The sequence below is a fragment of the Globicephala melas genome, chromosome 3 (genome assembly GCF_963455315.2).
Source record: "Globicephala melas chromosome 3, mGloMel1.2, whole genome shotgun sequence".
NCBI classification, from domain to species: Eukaryota; Metazoa; Chordata; class Mammalia; order Artiodactyla; family Delphinidae; genus Globicephala; species Globicephala melas.
In genome coordinates, this window is record NC_083316.1 from 55067499 (window position 1) to 55084593 (window position 17095).

A 17095-nucleotide genomic window follows, 5' to 3' on the forward strand; every position below is an offset into this window, starting at 1 on the left:
ACTTTAATGTCAGATGTTATTTTTTCTTTAAATATTTATCTGAAAAAAATTTTCTTTAGCATTTGTATAGTCATGGTCTTAAAAATCAACACTTGAAAAAGCTATTCTTGATGTTATTCTCTTCATTTTCAGACAAGAGGGGCTGCTTTTTTCATTATTGCTGTGATCTGCCTATTGCTTTTCGACAATGATGATCTCATGGCTAAAATGGCTGAACACCGTATCCTTTTGCAAAAGATCGGAGTTTTTTAGTCTGGCACAATGGGAAATGAAGGAGTGACTGAATTATACTGATCAATCATGAATGAAACTTTCATAGGTTGATGTAGGTATTCTAAATCAGTATTCAAATAATGAATAAATTCATTCTAAATTAAATATTTTATAGCATCTCAATATCTTTTACAGCACCCTAAGTTTTCAGAAATTTAGGGACAATGAAAGAATATTTTAGAGTGTCCTGATGCTATTAAAAAAAAAATAGGTGATTTACCACTCAACAAAATCAATCTATTTGCTCTCTTGTAATTTAACAATTTAAATGCTCCTTTTAGAAGTCAGTGGCAATTATTAAATAGAAACTTTTTTGAGATTAAATGAAAAACCTTTGGCATCTTGCCTGAAAGAAGAAGTTCAAATTCCTTAACCTGGTATTCTCCCTCTTGCTCTAAATTATTATTTCCAACTCATCCCCCACTTGTCTCTTATATAAACCCAACTTTCCAATCAAATATATCTACTCATTTTCCTCTGCAGTCATGCACTGTTCTTTCCTATCTACATACCCTTGCCCACTCCATTTAGCAGGACTGAGAACACCAGTTTTGATCCTTCTGGTTACTGATACTGCTGTAAAACCTATTAGTTAACTAATGTCAGTTTACTTCGTTACAGTGAAAGAGGACAGCATGACTTTGCAGAACTCCAGGTTGATTGTTAGACAGTTGTTGCCCACTGTACCCTCTTTTGCCTGTTGCTTGCTTTGCTGAGGCTTATGTGGTCAATGGCTTAGAAACACATTTAGCACTGATTTTTACATGGCATATCCAATTCCATTGGATAGGAGTGATCTAAGGAGGTTCCTTGCTCTTGTCCCTTTGTCCTCTTTAGAGTATGCATGCCTATGTCTTTTGGAGGTTAAGCACTAAAATTTAACAACTGTGCCTTAAGCACTATTATAATTGTTTTGGAGACAACAAAAGAAATATATATAGGCCATTCTAATTTATAAATCATGTCCCAAAATTAAATTTTTAATTATTTCCTTTTGTTTTTAAGGGAAACATATTGTTGAGGATAGTCAGGTTTGCCCTCAGATTAGTGTATAGTCAACCCAAAGTAATGTAGCTAAAATTCCAGGAGGACTTCAGGATTCAAAGAGTTAATATTTGGAATTTTTTTTCCTTCACTCCAACTCACTTAGCTGAAGGACATCATGACAGTGCTCTAACTCACATGCTTTACACAGCCATTGCCTTCTTAGGTGTGGCAGATCACAAGGTATGTTCTTTTCTTTGTTCCTAAGGTGATCAAGAGATTCTGAAAAGTTACAGCAACTGTAGCTATAAAAGTACATTTAAAATAAGTTATCAGTAATTTACAGTACTGCCAGCCATTTAAGTAGTTCAGTAATTTGGGTTATGGAAAAAACATGCTAGCTCCATTTCTTTAAATATTATGTATTTAAGGCTTGAGTGTTGAACTGTGTGTTTCTAATGAGATTTATCTACTTTTACTCATAGGGTGGAGTATTATTGCTAGTACTGGCTTTGTGTTGTAAAGTTGGTTTTCATACAGCTTCCAGAAAACTCTCTATAGATGTTGGTGGAACCAAACGTCTTCAAGCTTTATCCCATATTGTTTCTGTGCTTCTCTTATGCCCATGGGTCATTGTTCTTTCTGTGACAACTGAGGTAAGAGCAGGAATTTATTGGTAATAAGTAAAATAAATTGCTGTTATTTATAGATTTTAGTTCAGTACATTGTATTTTATTTCAATTTGATGTTACAAGTGGCTTTAAATTATCAAGTACTATTACATTTATATATCCCTCCCATTCCTGTGGCCCACAGAAATCAGTTAAATACTAATAATAATATTAATAATAATTTAATACCTACCCACAAACCCAAGGATTATATATCACCAAGTATTTATAAAATTATTAAACAATAATGCTTCTTTTTTTAATACTTTGGGGAATACTAGGAAAATGTGCCAATATCTTATAACTCTTATATTTTGGCATTTTATAAATCATATTGAATCATGGGAATATTTGTTTATACATAAAGGGATTAACTAAAATATAAGATGTGAACTTTATACCCGTATGGTATTAACAAATTTTTTTTTTTAATTTCTAGAGTAAAGTCGAGTCTTGGTTTTCTCTCATTATGCCTTTCACAACGGTTGTTTTTTTTGTCATGATCCTGGATTTCTATGTCGATTCCATTTGTTCAGTCAAAATGGAAGTTTTCAAATGTGCCCGATATGGATCCTTTCCCATTTTTATTAGTGCTCTACTTTTTGGAAATTTTTGGACGCATCCAATAACAGACCAGCTTCGGGCCATAAACAAAGCAGCACACCAGGAGAGCACAGAACACGTCCTTTCTGGAGGAGTGGTAGTGAGCGCTATATTCTTCATTTTGTGTAAGCATTTTTCCCCTTAGCAAATTTCATCTTTTGGATTCTGATGTTCAGTCATTTACTAAATTTGGGAATTTGTTCAATGCTTCATACATTTAGTGCTGATAGATACTGTGTTGGGTTTTGGTGGCTTAAATTTTTTAAACTTTTGTAATATCCCTTTTTTTTTTCTTCTTCCGTTTCTAGCTGCCAACATCTTATCATCTCCTTCTAAGAGAGGACAGAAAGGTACCCTAATTGGATATTCTCCTGAAGGAACACCTCTTTATAACTTCATGGGTGATGCTTTTCAGCATAGCTCCCAGTCAATCCCTAGGTTTATTAAGGAATCACTAAAACAAATTCTTGAGGAGAATGACTCTAGACAGATCTTTTACTTCTTGTGCTTGAATCTGGTAAGAGTTTTAAATATTAGTGGCATATCTTAAAAGCGTAATCTTTTAATTTTGACAGTTCTGGTATAATTTTAGTAATTCCCGAATAATTTTAGTAATTAGAAATGGGCTAAAATTATATTTTCTCTAAGTATTAGAAAGATTACAGGATCATATTCATACTACTTAAACAAACAATTTTTTGAAGTATTTTAAAAATGTTGGTTTAGTGTGCTATTTCAAATTAGTAGATATAGTAGTTTATAAAGATTTTTATCAGGAATTCCATGGTGGTCCAGTGGTTAGGACTCCTTGCTCTCACTGCCAGGGGCCCAGGTTCAATCCCTGGTCGGGGAACTAAGATCCCACAAGCCACACGGCACAGCCAAAAAGAAAAAAAGATTTTTATCTACTCCTTATAAGATCTCACTACCGACCAGTTTGCTAACATTTTATAGTCTAGTTTATTTAGTTCTACAGACATATAAATAAAACTATCCCCTTTTAAGTAGTTTATAAGATAGACATATCTGATTTAGCTTGATTTCTTATAGTTTATATGAAATGAGGTTTCTTGTATGAGAACCAGTTAAATAACGAAAGAGACAGTTATATAATATCTTCAAGTAAGGTTTGGGTAACTAAAGGTTAAAATCCTTATGATTAAATTCTGATAAATCTCTCTTGAAACAGTTTTTCCCAACATACTCCTCTCCTATTTTTTTTTCAACGTGTTTTAGCTTTTTACCTTTGTGGAATTATTCTATGGCGTGTTGACCAATAGTCTGGGTCTGATCTCAGATGGATTTCACATGCTCTTTGACTGCTCTGCTTTGGTCATGGGACTTTTTGCAGCCCTGATGAGTAGATGGAAAGCAACTCGGATTTTCTCCTATGGGTAGGTACCCTGACTGTCAAGGCTTGTAGCAAATTCCATCTTATAGAATAAAATTTTACTACTTTTAATACAAATTTAATTTTTCAGAGCTTCATTTTTCTTTAATTTAAAGTAGATAAGAGAAACTAAACCAAGCATTTGATAAATACTGAATGGCAGTAAGCTTAAGACTATATACTCCCTGACAAATCCCTCTCATAGGTAGATAGCAAAAAATCAGTTAAATAGTGAGCTATTTGGCCAACAGTGTTTCTTTGAGGTAATGGAATGTTCATGGTCATTCACATCTTTGCAGTTAGAAAGAGAATTCAAAGTTTAAAGTGGCTATGCATGCAGTAGCCTTTCACTAAGTCATCATTCAGTTCAGCGAATATTAGAATCCCTGATTTGTGCAAGATATTTTGATAAGAACTATTGTAAATAGGTTAATAAATTCAGCTCTTACTTTCAACTGTTTATATTTTGAAAGATGGATGACCCCAAATTACAAAAAATTTTGATACAAAGCCCGATCTATGTGCTGTGACGGAGATACAGAGAACACCAAAGGATTAAAGGAGAGAGAAATAACTTCTTGCTAAGAAATTAGGACAGGCTTTGTGTAAGAAGGGACGTTGACAAAGGACTTTGATAAATATATAAGATTTCAACAAACATATATGTATGGAAAGAACCTTCCAGCATTAGTATGATATTTATAATCTTGGTAATTTTCTAGTCTTACTATTTGTGTAATTGAAAATCTGTCATTGAAAATCATTTCCTCATTTGTAACATAATAATGTTTATACTTTAAAAATATTTGTCATTTTCCTTTTCTAAAAATATATTCTACATTTTTAGGTATGGCCGAATAGAAATTCTCTCTGGATTTATTAATGGGCTTTTTCTAGTGGTAATAGCTTTTTTCGTGTTTATGGAATCAGTGGCTAGATTAATTGATCCTCCGGAATTAGACACACACATGTTAACAGTAAGTCTTTTCATTTTCCTATTTGAATTTCTGCTCAAACTCATACAGCTTTTTCCCTGCTAAAGTTTAACTACTTGTAGTTACTGACCTAGGAAGGTTTTATTTACTTATTTTTTAATTTAAATTAACATAACTTCCTATCTTGCTATTTACATTTACACTGCTGACTCTTCGAAATTAATTAATACACTTTTCTCTACGCTAGTAGTCAAATATTAGATAATATCCTAAAACAGTTTCTTTTCTGCCTTATTAAACGTTTTTGTTTGAAGATGTGTTTTTGAATACCTGAGGAAATATTCAAAGGCTTTACTCTAGATTAAATTACTGCTATGGCAACTTTTAATGTTTTCCCTGTACCTCCAAATCTTTACATGCGCTGTTCCTTATAGTTCTCACGCCCTTCCCTCACTTCTGCCCTTTTAGGCTTTACTTCTAAAGTTACCTTTGGTGGGATACTTTCCCTTAGTCCCTCTCTTCCCACCTTAAAGTGTGTTAGATTTCCCTTTCTGAATATTCCCATTGTATCTTGTGCAATCTCCTTTTAGCAACATTGACTTATAACTGTAGTTTAGTTTTTCATTCTTCCACAATTAAGATATGTGTCGCTCAATATCAAAAAAAACAAACAACCCAATCCAAAAATGGGCTGAAGACCTAAATAGACATTTCTCCAAAGAAGACATACAGATTGCCAACAAACACATGAAAGGATGCTCAACATCACTAATCATTAGAGAAATGCAAATCAGAACTACAATGAGGTATCACCTCACACCAGTCAGAATGGCCATCATCATAAAATCTACAAACAATAAATGCTGGAGAGGGTGTGGAGAAAAGGGAGCCCTCTTGCACTGTTGGTGGGAATGTAAATTGATATAACCACTATGGAGAACAGTATGGAGGTTCCTTAAAAAACTACAAATAGAACTACCATATGAGCCAGCAATCCCACTACTGGGCATATACCCTGAGAAAACCATAATTCAAAAAGACACATGCACCACAATGTTCATTGCAGCTCTATTTACAACAGCCAGGACATAGAAGCAACCTAAGTATCCATCAACAGATGAATGAATAAAGATGTGGCACATATATACAATGGAATATTACTCAGCCATAAAAAGAAACGAAATTGAGTTATTTGTAGTGAGGTGGATGGACCTAGAGTCTGTCATACAGAGTGAAGTAAGTCAGAAAGAGAAAAACAAATACCATATGCTAACACATATATATCGAATCTTAAAAACAAACAAACAAAATGGTTCTGATGAACCCAGGGGCAGGACAGGAATAAAGACGCAGATGTAGAGAATGGACTTGAGGACATGGGGAGGGGGAAGGGTAAGCTGGGACGAAGTGAGGGAGTGGCATGGTCATATATACACTACCAAATGTAAAATAGATAGCTAGTGGGAAGCAGCTGCATAGCACAGGGAGATCAGCTTGGTGCTTTGTGACCACCTAGAGAGGTGGGATAGGGAGGGTGGGAGGGAGACGCAAGAGGGAGGGGATATGGGTATATGTGTATATGTATAGCTGATTTACTTTGTTATACAGCAGAAACTAACACACCATTGTAAAGCAATTGTACTCCAGTAAAGATGTTAAAATTTGTTTTTTAATTTAAAAAATTAAAAATAAAACAAATGGATTTCTCTAAAGGAGAAATTGTAGATGTATGTAAATTAAATAGTGCCCTGAGCTAGAGCTACTATTCAAAATCATTTTGTAAGAGGGGATAATCAAGGGTAAGTATCCTTTGGGGTGTTATTGTGGCACCATTAAATCAAGATAATCTCATTTACTTTGTTTTTTAAAAAATGCTTTTCCATTGTACTTTTTTTACTTTGGGAAATTTTACTATAGTTAAGAAACAGTAAGACTGTGTTTATTTGTAATCCACTCATTAGTAAATTACAATCATTGCCTTTTAAAGTATTGATATTTACCTAGTAATATAAATGAGATTTCAGGTACAGTGTATACTTGCTCTAGTAAGCAGTACTTTCAAACTCGTTATTTAAATAAACAAAACAAAACTTTAGCATCATTTATTTATTCATAAAGCCTGAATCAAGTACATTTTTATTCTTAATCATTTAGTTAAAGCAAATCTAAATCCTTTTACTTGTGAGCACTTTGGTATTTGAAAGTTAAATGCTTCTTCTAAAATTCACACTTTTAAAATTTTCTTATTGAATTTAATGAGGTTTTACTATGAATATTTTCAAAACTATAAACCAAAAAACATATATAGCAACATAATAACTTTTAAATAACAAGTTTATTTTTTTAATTACAAATTTAAAGGTTTTCTTTTTTCTTTTTTGCTAGCCAGTCTCAGTTGGAGGGCTGATAGTAAACCTTATTGGTATCTGTGCCTTTAGCCATGCCCATAACCATACCCATGGAGCTTCTCAAGGAAGCTGTCACTCCTCTGATCACAGCCATTCACACCATGTGCATGGACACAGTGACCATGGGCACGGTCACAGCCACGGATCTGCAGGCAGAGGCATGAATGCTAACATGAGGGGTGAGTCCTTGCCGGATACTGTCCTACCTTTCAACTGTGTTCTGAATTGACATTGTTTATTTGTATTAAGTATTGGGCTCTTGGTACAATTTTATTTTAAAAAACCAACCTGTAACTAAAAAGAGATCTAAAGTCATCTGTTACAGAAAATGCTCACAACTGTTCATAAATGTCAATTTTTAAAAATAAATTATTGTAATTATAGAGTCCTTTTCATAGCGACATTTGAGTAAATATTAGTTGCAAGGGAAACTGTGCATTATGCACTTTCACTATAAAAGAACTAAGAAATTTTTATTGTACTGAAAAAAAATATGGGGGAAGTATCATTTATGTTGAGATATTTATTCTGATGTTTTATTTATTTATTTATTTTTTTGGCCACACCGCATGGCTTGTGGGATCTTAGTTCCCCAACAAGGGATTGAACCCTCACCCTCAGCAGTGAAAGTGCGGAGTCCTAACCTCTGGACCACCAGAGAATTCCCTATTCTGATATTTTAGTAGAAATAATTTAGGTAATGTCAAAACTTGGCTCATGTATGATTTCTAGGAAGCTTTCCCACACACCATCATAAAACTCACCACACTGGTAATAGTTGCCCACATCCTTACTTTCACCACTATGCCATGAATTCCTTGATGGAAGTGACCATGTTTAGTCATTTTGAAGTACCAGCCCCTAGCAGAGTGCCTGGTGAATAATAGGTACCTCGTAATATTTGTAGAATGAATAAAAGAACTAAATTAAATGTGCTTTAATTTTTAATATTTTATGTATCTTACTTGTAGGTGTATTTCTACATGTTTTGGCAGACACACTTGGCAGTATTGGTGTGATCGTATCCACCATTCTTATAGAGCAGTTTGGATGGTTCATTGCTGATCCCCTCTGTTCTCTTTTTATCGCTATATTAATATTTCTCAGTGTTGTCCCACTGATTAAAGATGCCTGTCAGGTTCTCCTTCTGAGACTGCCACCAGAATATGAAAAAGAACTACATATTGCCTTAGAAAAGGTACTGTGTATAATTTGTTTACTAGTCTTCTTCCTTTTAAAATAGTATTTGAAATTAAATAAGTTGACCTAATGAGAAATGAAAATGACAGTCTTGTAGGAAAATGGACTGATAATATAAACAGGCAATTCATAGAAAAACCAAACCCAAAATAGAATGTATTTCAGCTTGTGGTTTGCCATATCTTATTATTTATTTGTTTGTTTATTTGTTTATTGGCTGCATTGGGTCTTCGTTGCTGTGCGCGGGCTTTCTCTAGTTGCGGTGAGTGGGGCTACTCTTCGTTGCGGTGCGCGGGCTTCTCATTACAGTGGCTTCTCTGGTTGCGGAGCACAGGCTCTAGGCACACAGGCTTCAGTAGTTGTGGCACGTGGGCTTAGTTGCTCCACAGCATGTAGGATCTTCCCGGACCAGGGCTCGAATCTGTGTCCCCTGCATTGGCAGGTGGATTCTTAACCACTGCGCCACCAGGGAAGTCCCTGACATATCATATTAAAGTAATTAGGATCTGCTGATGAACAGTTGGCATCTTGAATACTTAAGGTATAGCATCTTAACCCACTGGTTTCATAAATAAAATTAGTAAAGTTTTCTCACTTTCTCATAATTGGTGACTAATACATCCTACTAAAAAAGAAAGTTTTTTATTTCAAAAATAATACATATCCATTACAGAAAGCTTCAAAGTAGAAAAAAGAAAAAAATAATAATCACATATAATTTCACCACCTGGAAAGAAACACTTTTTTTTTAATTTATCTATTTATTTATTTATTGGTTTTTTTGTTTTTTTGGCTGCATTGGGTCTTTGTTGCTGTGCGTGGGCTTTCTCTAGTTGTGGTGAGCAGGGACTACTCATTGCGATGTGTGGGCTTCTCATTGCGGTGGCTTCTCTTGTTGCAGAGCACGGGCTCTAGGCACGTGGGCCTCAGTAGTTGAGGCATGTGGGCTCAGTAGTTGTGGTTAACAGGCTCTAGAGCGCAGGCTCAGTAGTTGTGGTGCACGGGCCCAGTTGCTCTGTGGCATGTGGGATCTTCCCGGACCAGGGCTTGAACCCATGTCCCCTGCATTGGCAGGCGGATTCCTAACCACTGCCCCACCAGGGAAGCCCAGAAACACTTTTGAGTCGTTTTTCTGTATAAAAATATTTTTAAAATAAAAATGGCCAAAAAAATGTTTTGTACTGCTTTGTAAATTTTTCCCCACTTCATTATGTCATGTTGATAAATATTCTAATACATTTTTAATGACAGGGTAGTGTTACATTGTGTGGATAGTCTATAATTTATAGCCCTCTGTTGTTGAACATGAAGGATATCTTTTGCATGTGTTATCTCAAATATAACAAATAATACTGGAATGTTTGTATCAATATAAAGGAAACAACATGGTTTATTGAACGTATCCAATGTTTAGACTAGGCAAAGTACATCTTACATCGGTGAAAATGGGTTTAAAGTCACCTGTGTAACCCTGTTCACTTCCTATTCCAGACTTCCTTCCCTGGCATCACTGCCAGGTCAAAATATTTTAGACACCTTTACTTGAAGTTAGTTGTCCCTCCCATTCCTTTCTCATTTCTGGGCTCTCCTTACTCTTTTTTTTTTTAATCAGCTTAATAATGGTTTCTGGACTAGAAAGACTGCTTTGTGTTCAGTAAATTAGCCTTCAAATCCATTTATATCACCTCTCCTTTTATTTGACAGCTACAGAAAATTGAAGGATTAATATCATACCGAGACCCACATTTTTGGCGTCATTCTGCCAATATTGTGGCAGGAACAATTCATATACAGGTGACATCTGATGTGCTGGAACAAAGAATAGTACAGCAGGTAATAATCTTAAGTTTTTAAAATAATTTCAGTTGAGGTAATTGCACACATTGTAAGTTATACAGCTCAGTAGTCATTTAATTGTTTAAAAATATCATTCTTACAGCTGTCCAAGGATAAGTTGTTTTTTTACATCTAGATTTGTCTTATATCCAAAAATGGTAAAAAATAAAGTCAAGTTTTAGTATGTGGAGGACAAGCTTAAGTTAATGTAAAAAAACGTTCATTTGTAATCCAATTTGTAATTCCCAATAGATGGTCAAGAAATAAGTTATTATAAATATAGTCCTAAGTTAATAATAATAATAAAGTTGGCAGGTATGTGTCATGGTTGGAGATAAGGATCAAAACAGTTCCTGTATCCCTATTCTAGACCTACCGAATTGGAAACAGTAGCTGTTTTCCTTTTCTACTTTGAATGTCAGGTCAGTGATTTACTGGCCTTCTAAAAGATCCTATGTAATATTTGACCAGCTAAATAATAAACATTATTTTAAGAACTTATCATTGACTATCTGTGGCTATTTTAAAAAATGTGATATCTATTATTTAATCCAAGTGCACTAAATGCATTAATCTAAATGCTTTTAAATGTATGGATTTTTATAACAGGTTACAGGAATACTTAAAGATGCTGGAGTAAACAATTTAACAATTCAAGTGGAAAAAGAAGCATACTTTCAACATATGTCTGGCCTTAGTACTGGATTTCATGATGTTCTGGCTATGACAAAACAAATGGAGTCCATGAAATACTACAAAGATGGTACTTACATCATGTGAGATAACTTGGGAATTACCCCTGGGGTATGAACAATGAAGATGAAATGACCGCGTATTTATAATATCGCCAGAAGGAAGAAAATTGCACATAATTGTACAGAAACATTTTGTGGTATTTGAAAAAAATTTTAAAGCTCCCTACAGTTGGATCAAGGAATCTTTCTTAAAGGAAATTTAAATACAGAATGAAGCGTTAATTGTACAAGTAAAATAATTGTTTAAATTACGTATAAAACAGGAAACTTAAAATTTAAGTGAACATGATGTATCATATCATCTTCAAAAGTGAACATATAATGATGGATTCTAGTGAAGACCAAAATAACTTCTGTGTGTTTACTTTCTGTAAGAAAGCATCTCCATTGTAAATAATGTATTTACATGTTTATTACAAAGACCCAAATGAAAAATTTTTAGTCAATTTTTTGCATAGCCCTAGGATAAAATAGGAATAAAAGGTCTATATTTATGGATTTTCTGTATATAAAACTGGTTTCTAATTATAACTTAAATCCATTAAGTAAAACCTGTATTGCCACTTTAAATGTAAACTAAATTATTTGGGAGAAACTTCAACCACTGATATGAGGCAGCAGTGAGAATAGTGAAGGATAACATGACAGTTTTTGATGTATTACAAAAGCCAACCACTCTGTAAAATAAATTTTTTTACTTTTGGTAATGTTTGCAAATGAATAATTACTTTATTAGGGTAAAGAACTTAGACTAAGTTGTGTTCATGTTATTCACTCTTGTCTTCTTCCTTTAAAGTAGAATATTCCATTTCTTGTTATGCATCTGGCATTCCAAGTTGCTTATTAAGCTGGTATCCAAGCAATGCTAGGCTTTTCATCTTTTCATATGTTGTGGAACAGCCAGTGGAGAGAGTCATAAATAACTGTCAACTCAGAGTTAATTTTCTGCCTATAGATGTAACTTTTTTTTAAATTTCTGGAACATGTAGATGTAGAAGAAATATCAAAGAATTAGGTGGTTATTTTAAAGTTTAATAAGTAAATCTTGTTCATAAACCCTTGGGCACTATGAAATCAAAATACTTACTCTATAACTACTTTCTATAGTAATATCTATATTTTTTTATTTACAATTTAAACTGAATGTATAGTCTGAAAAGACTGTATGATAAATAGATACATAATAATATATGCAGTTTTATGAACACCAAAGAATGTTGACCAAGAGAAACTTTTGAATACCTATTTATAAGCATCTGAGTATTTTCACTCTTATACTAGGAATTTTGATAAGTAGGATGAATTAATTTTAGTATGGATACTATTTTCTTATCTATACCATAATGGCAAACATGTATTTAAATCATATTTTTGTCTTACAAATTTAAAATGTGAGAGGTTTTAGAAATTTGTTATAAGTTATTTTGATATTTCTTGTCTTCTCTTTACACACTTTCTGGTCCAGAATCTTCAATACATATTAAAATTTTTGAGTGGTGGGAAAATAATTGCATATTGATGTTTTAATGTAATTTTTATACATTAAAAAATTTTAAGTAGATAGGTACAATAAATATTACATTTTTTTTAATTGTCATTTCCCTTGGAAGGCATAAAAATAGCAAGAAAATTAAACTAATGTGATGGACAACTATCAAGATGAGAGAGAATGCAACACTGAAGGGTGAGGGAGTACAGATGGAAAGTAGGTAAACTCCAGTATGGAGAGCACCAGGGCCCTGGTTCTGGCTCATACAAACCATATGACTTTAGGCAAATCAGCCTCTCTGGGTATCTTTTTTTCCTCATACGTAAAATGAGAATACAATCTGCTCAAATTCACGGATACGGAGCAACTGGAACCCACAAACTGCCAGTAGGAATTTGAAATTTCAGCCACTTTGGAGAACCGTTTGGCCATTTCTTCTTAACGTTAAGCATACAGCTCTCCTGTGACCCAGCAGTTCTACTCCTGGGTATTTACCCAAGAGAAATGGAAACATGTCTATAAAAAGAGTGGTACAAGAATGTACATCTTCTTGAGACCCCAAAACCGGAAAGAATCCAAATGTCCATCATCGAGAGAATGGATAAGTAAGTTATGGTGTATTTACAATGGACTACTTACTCAGCAGTTTTTTAAAAATTACTGTTACAAACAATATAAGTGAATCTCAAAAACATTACAGGTGAGGGGCTTCCCTGACAGTCCAGTGGTTAAGACTCTTCGCTCCCAATGCAGGGGGCACGGATTCGATCCCTGGTCGGGGAACTAAGATCCTACATGCTGCAGGGTGCGACAAAAAAATATATATATATGGGTGTGTGTGTGTGTGTGTGTGTGTGTGTGTGTGTGTGTGTCTATATATATATTTATATATATATATTTATATATACATATAATTGAAAGAAGCCAGCCACAAAAGAGGTCTACTATATGGTTCCATGTATATAAAGTACAAAAACAGAGAAGACTAAGAAGAATAAGCTCTATAGTGATAGAGCATAGAAATTTTCAGTACAGCATTAATTTTCAATTGCTGTCATAACAAATTACCACAAGTTTAGGGCTTAACACAAACTTATTATCTTACAATTCTGTAGGTCAGAAGTCCAGTATGGGACTCACTGGGCTAAAATCAAGTTGCCACCGGGCTGCATTTCTTTCTGGAGGCTCTCAGAATCCATTTCCTTGCTCATTCAAGTTGTTAGCTGAATTCAGTCCTAATGATCGTGACTGAGGTCCCTGTTCCTTTGCTGGTATTCCCAGCTTCTAGAGACCACCTGCATTTTTTGGCTTGTGGCCCCTCTCCTCCATCCTCAAAGCCAGCAAGAGTAGGTCATGTGCTTCTTATACTTCAAATCTCTCCTGCCTCTCCTTCCACTGTGGCACCTTTCTCTGACTCACTCTTCTGTCTTCCTCTTCTACTTTTAAGGACTCTTGTGATTACTTTGAGCCCACCCAGGTACCAGATAATCCCCTATCTCAAAGTCCCTTTTGCCGTGTAATATAGTCACAGGTATGTTCATATTCACAGGTTCTGGGCATTAGGACAAGGACATCTTTCTGGGGGTCGTTATTTTGCCTGCCACGTGTTTGCCTTGCAAAGACTGGGAGTTTGTTAGAAAAAAAAAGGACAGGGAGATCTTTTTGGAGTGATGGAAGTGTTCTATATCTAGAGCACAGTGGTGGTTACACAGGTGTATACAATTGTCAAAATCTTAAGTATAACTTATGCATTTTCTTTTTCAAGTGCTTTTATAATTTGCTAGTAATTATTTGAAGCTACTGTGTGGTAAGCACACAATTATCCATTTTTTCTCCTAGCACTCTGGTATTATCACATAATAAGTTAGCTATAACTGATCTAGTTCAATAACACAGTATAGTGGACTAGATTTTTTTCAGACACATTGTTCCTCTTTGTGGCTATTTTCCACTTGAATTTAAAGGCCAAGGGGGGCTTCCCTGGTGGCGCAGTGGTTGAGAGTCCGCCTGCCGATGCAGGGGACGCGGGTTCGTGCCCCAGTCTGGGAAGATCCCACATGCCGCGGAGTGGCTGGGCCCGTGAGCCATGGCCACTGAGCCTGCGTGTCCGGAGCCTGTGCTCCGCAACGGGAGAGGCCACAGCAGTGAGAGGCCCGCGTACCGCAAAAAAAAAAAAAAAAAAAACAACTAAAGGCCAAGGAGGTTTCCTCTGCAACAAAGTACAATACATAGATCTGTCAATATTAATATTCACACAGTTATGGAAAGCCTATTTAAGAAAATAATACAATTCAGTAGTTTATTTTTTTTAAACATTGAATAAATCCATTCATACTCAACAAAATGCATTGAAGTTCTTTATAGCAAGACACTGCTCTAGGAGCTAGGGATAAAATCACCGATAAAACAGTCCTGCCCTAAAGGAGCTTACTTTCAAGTGTAGGACACAGACTAATATGTAAAAATGTCAGATTGTGATGAGCACTATGAGGAAAAGCAATAACTTATTGAACCCTTGCTGTGTACCAGGCAGGCAGTGTTCTAAGCAATCAATATGTGTAATTATTATCCCCATTTTACTGATGAGGAAACTGAGGAAGAAAAAGGTTAACTTGCCCCCAGATCATACACCCAGTAAGTGGTAAAGCCAACCGTCCAAACCAGGCACTCTGGTTTCACCCTTAACAGGGGTGCTAGAGAATGGCCAAAAAGGATCTCTATGGGGGAAGACAACCTGATTTGAGTAAGGAAGCAAATGGTACCTAGTATCTTAGACTGTATTCTATTTTTTTAATAAATTTATTATTCATTTATTTATTTATTTTTGGCTCATTGGGCCTTTGTTGCTGCATGCGGGCTTTCTCTAGTTGTGGCGAGTCGGGGCTACCCTTCATTGCGGTGCACGGGCTTCTCATGCGGTGGCTTCTCGTTGTGGAGCATGGGCTCTAGGCACATGGGTTCAGTAGTTGTGGCACGTGGGCTCAGTAGTTGTGGCTCGCAGGCTCTAGAGCTCAAGCTCAGTAGTTGTGGTGCACGAGCTTAGTTGCTCTGCGGCAAGTGGGATCTTCCCAGACCAGGGCTCGAATTCATGTCTCCTGGGTCGTCAGGAGGATTCTTAACCACTGCGCCACCGGGGAAGTCCTGTAGTCTATTAATAGCCACTATTCTATCCTGAAAGAATATCAAATGTAAGGCATTTGAGGCAGGAGGTGGTTAGCATGATAGAAGAAAAGCAAGAAGGCCAGTGTGATAGCAGCAAAATTAGTCAAGTGGTATAGTGAGGACATGGAAAGTCTGTGAAGGACTTTGAGTAAGGAACTGACTCGCTGACGTGTTTCAAAAGGATCATGATAGAAGAGCCTAGTAGAATCCAAGGAAGAGTTAGAAGGCTTTTGCCCAAGCCTAAATGAGAGATGATGGGGACTTGGGTAGACTAAGCAGCATGTTCATTGCCTCTTACCCATAAGCTCGCTGTTTAAGGTAAAAAATCAGACACAAACTCTGCCTTCACTATGCTTATTACAGTAGGGAAGATAAGATGTATGTAACTATAATTCAAGATTTAGAGAGATTTGGTGCCGTAAGGGAGTGGCAAAGTTCAGAAAATGGAGAAGTTACTTTTAGCTGAAGGGAAGAGGGTGAGGCTTCACAAAGGAGGTGGCATTTGATAGATCAAAGAGACCAGTGGGGTTGGAAATAGAAGGCAAGGGGATTAATTTCCTCTGGAGTAAAGTGTGTATACCCATCAGTAGTTCAGTTTTGCACCATCATGGCTTTCGGGTGTGGGTGTGGAGTTAGTAGACCTATGATTATGAAGGTTAGGAGCAGGGCATTGAAGATATTTGAATACAAGGTTACAGGTTAACCACAAGGGGCTTCCCTGGTGGCGCAGTGCTTAAGACTCCGCGCTCCCAATGCAGGGGGCCCAGGTTCCATCCCTGGTCCGGGAACTAGATCCCACATGCATGCCTCAACTAAGAGTTTGCATGCCACAACAAAGGAGCCCTGGAGCCTCAACTAAGGAGCCTGCCTGTCATACTAAGACCCGGCACAACCAAAATAAAGAGAGGGAGGGAAGGAGGAAGGAAGGAAGGAAGGAAGGAAGGGAGGGGGGAAGGAAGGAAAAGTTAACCACAGACCTGTTAGGTAATCATATGGGGTTTCATTTTCTAGCTCTTTAAAAATCATCAGGTAAGTTACAGTGACTTATACTCTTCAAATGCCTTATTTCAAGTAGGGTTTCCTATTGTCGGTTGCCTTGATTTTCCATAGGAGCAGGATAGGAATGCCTAACATGAAAGACTAAAATTGATATAGTGGGCTGGACACTGGCTGGCCTAGGAGTCAGACTCTCCCCCATAGCTGTGGTCTAAGGGCCAGTTGCTTATTCTCTGACTTAAAATGATAGGGTTTAGATCCAGTGAATATAAGGTGATCAAGCCCTTGCAGTCCTATGCAATCAAGGCTATAGTCCTTTTTTTTGTCCACAACACGCAGCATGTGGGATCTTAGTTCTGCGCCTCCTGCAGTGAAAGTGCAGAGTCCTGATCA

The 17095-nt window shown here is 36.1% G+C and overlaps 1 protein-coding gene across 1 annotated transcript in view; it reads left to right on the top strand.

The window, feature by feature from the left end:
* SLC30A5 (solute carrier family 30 member 5) overlaps positions 1 to 12550 on the top strand; it is a 30043-nt gene extending 17493 nt beyond the window's left edge. Inside the window, exons 6-16 of the mRNA XM_030844709.3 lie at positions 133 to 220; positions 1424 to 1500; positions 1743 to 1913; positions 2368 to 2656; positions 2840 to 3048; positions 3768 to 3925; positions 4769 to 4898; positions 7242 to 7443; positions 8236 to 8462; positions 10169 to 10297; positions 10910 to 12550. Of these exons, the coding sequence (XP_030700569.1) occupies positions 133 to 220; positions 1424 to 1500; positions 1743 to 1913; positions 2368 to 2656; positions 2840 to 3048; positions 3768 to 3925; positions 4769 to 4898; positions 7242 to 7443; positions 8236 to 8462; positions 10169 to 10297; positions 10910 to 11080 (1851 nt within the window). The 3' untranslated portion in view covers positions 11081 to 12550. The remainder of the gene's footprint in view (positions 1 to 132; positions 221 to 1423; positions 1501 to 1742; positions 1914 to 2367; positions 2657 to 2839; positions 3049 to 3767; positions 3926 to 4768; positions 4899 to 7241; positions 7444 to 8235; positions 8463 to 10168; positions 10298 to 10909) is intronic.
* Positions 12551 to 17095: the final 4545 nt, after the last annotated feature.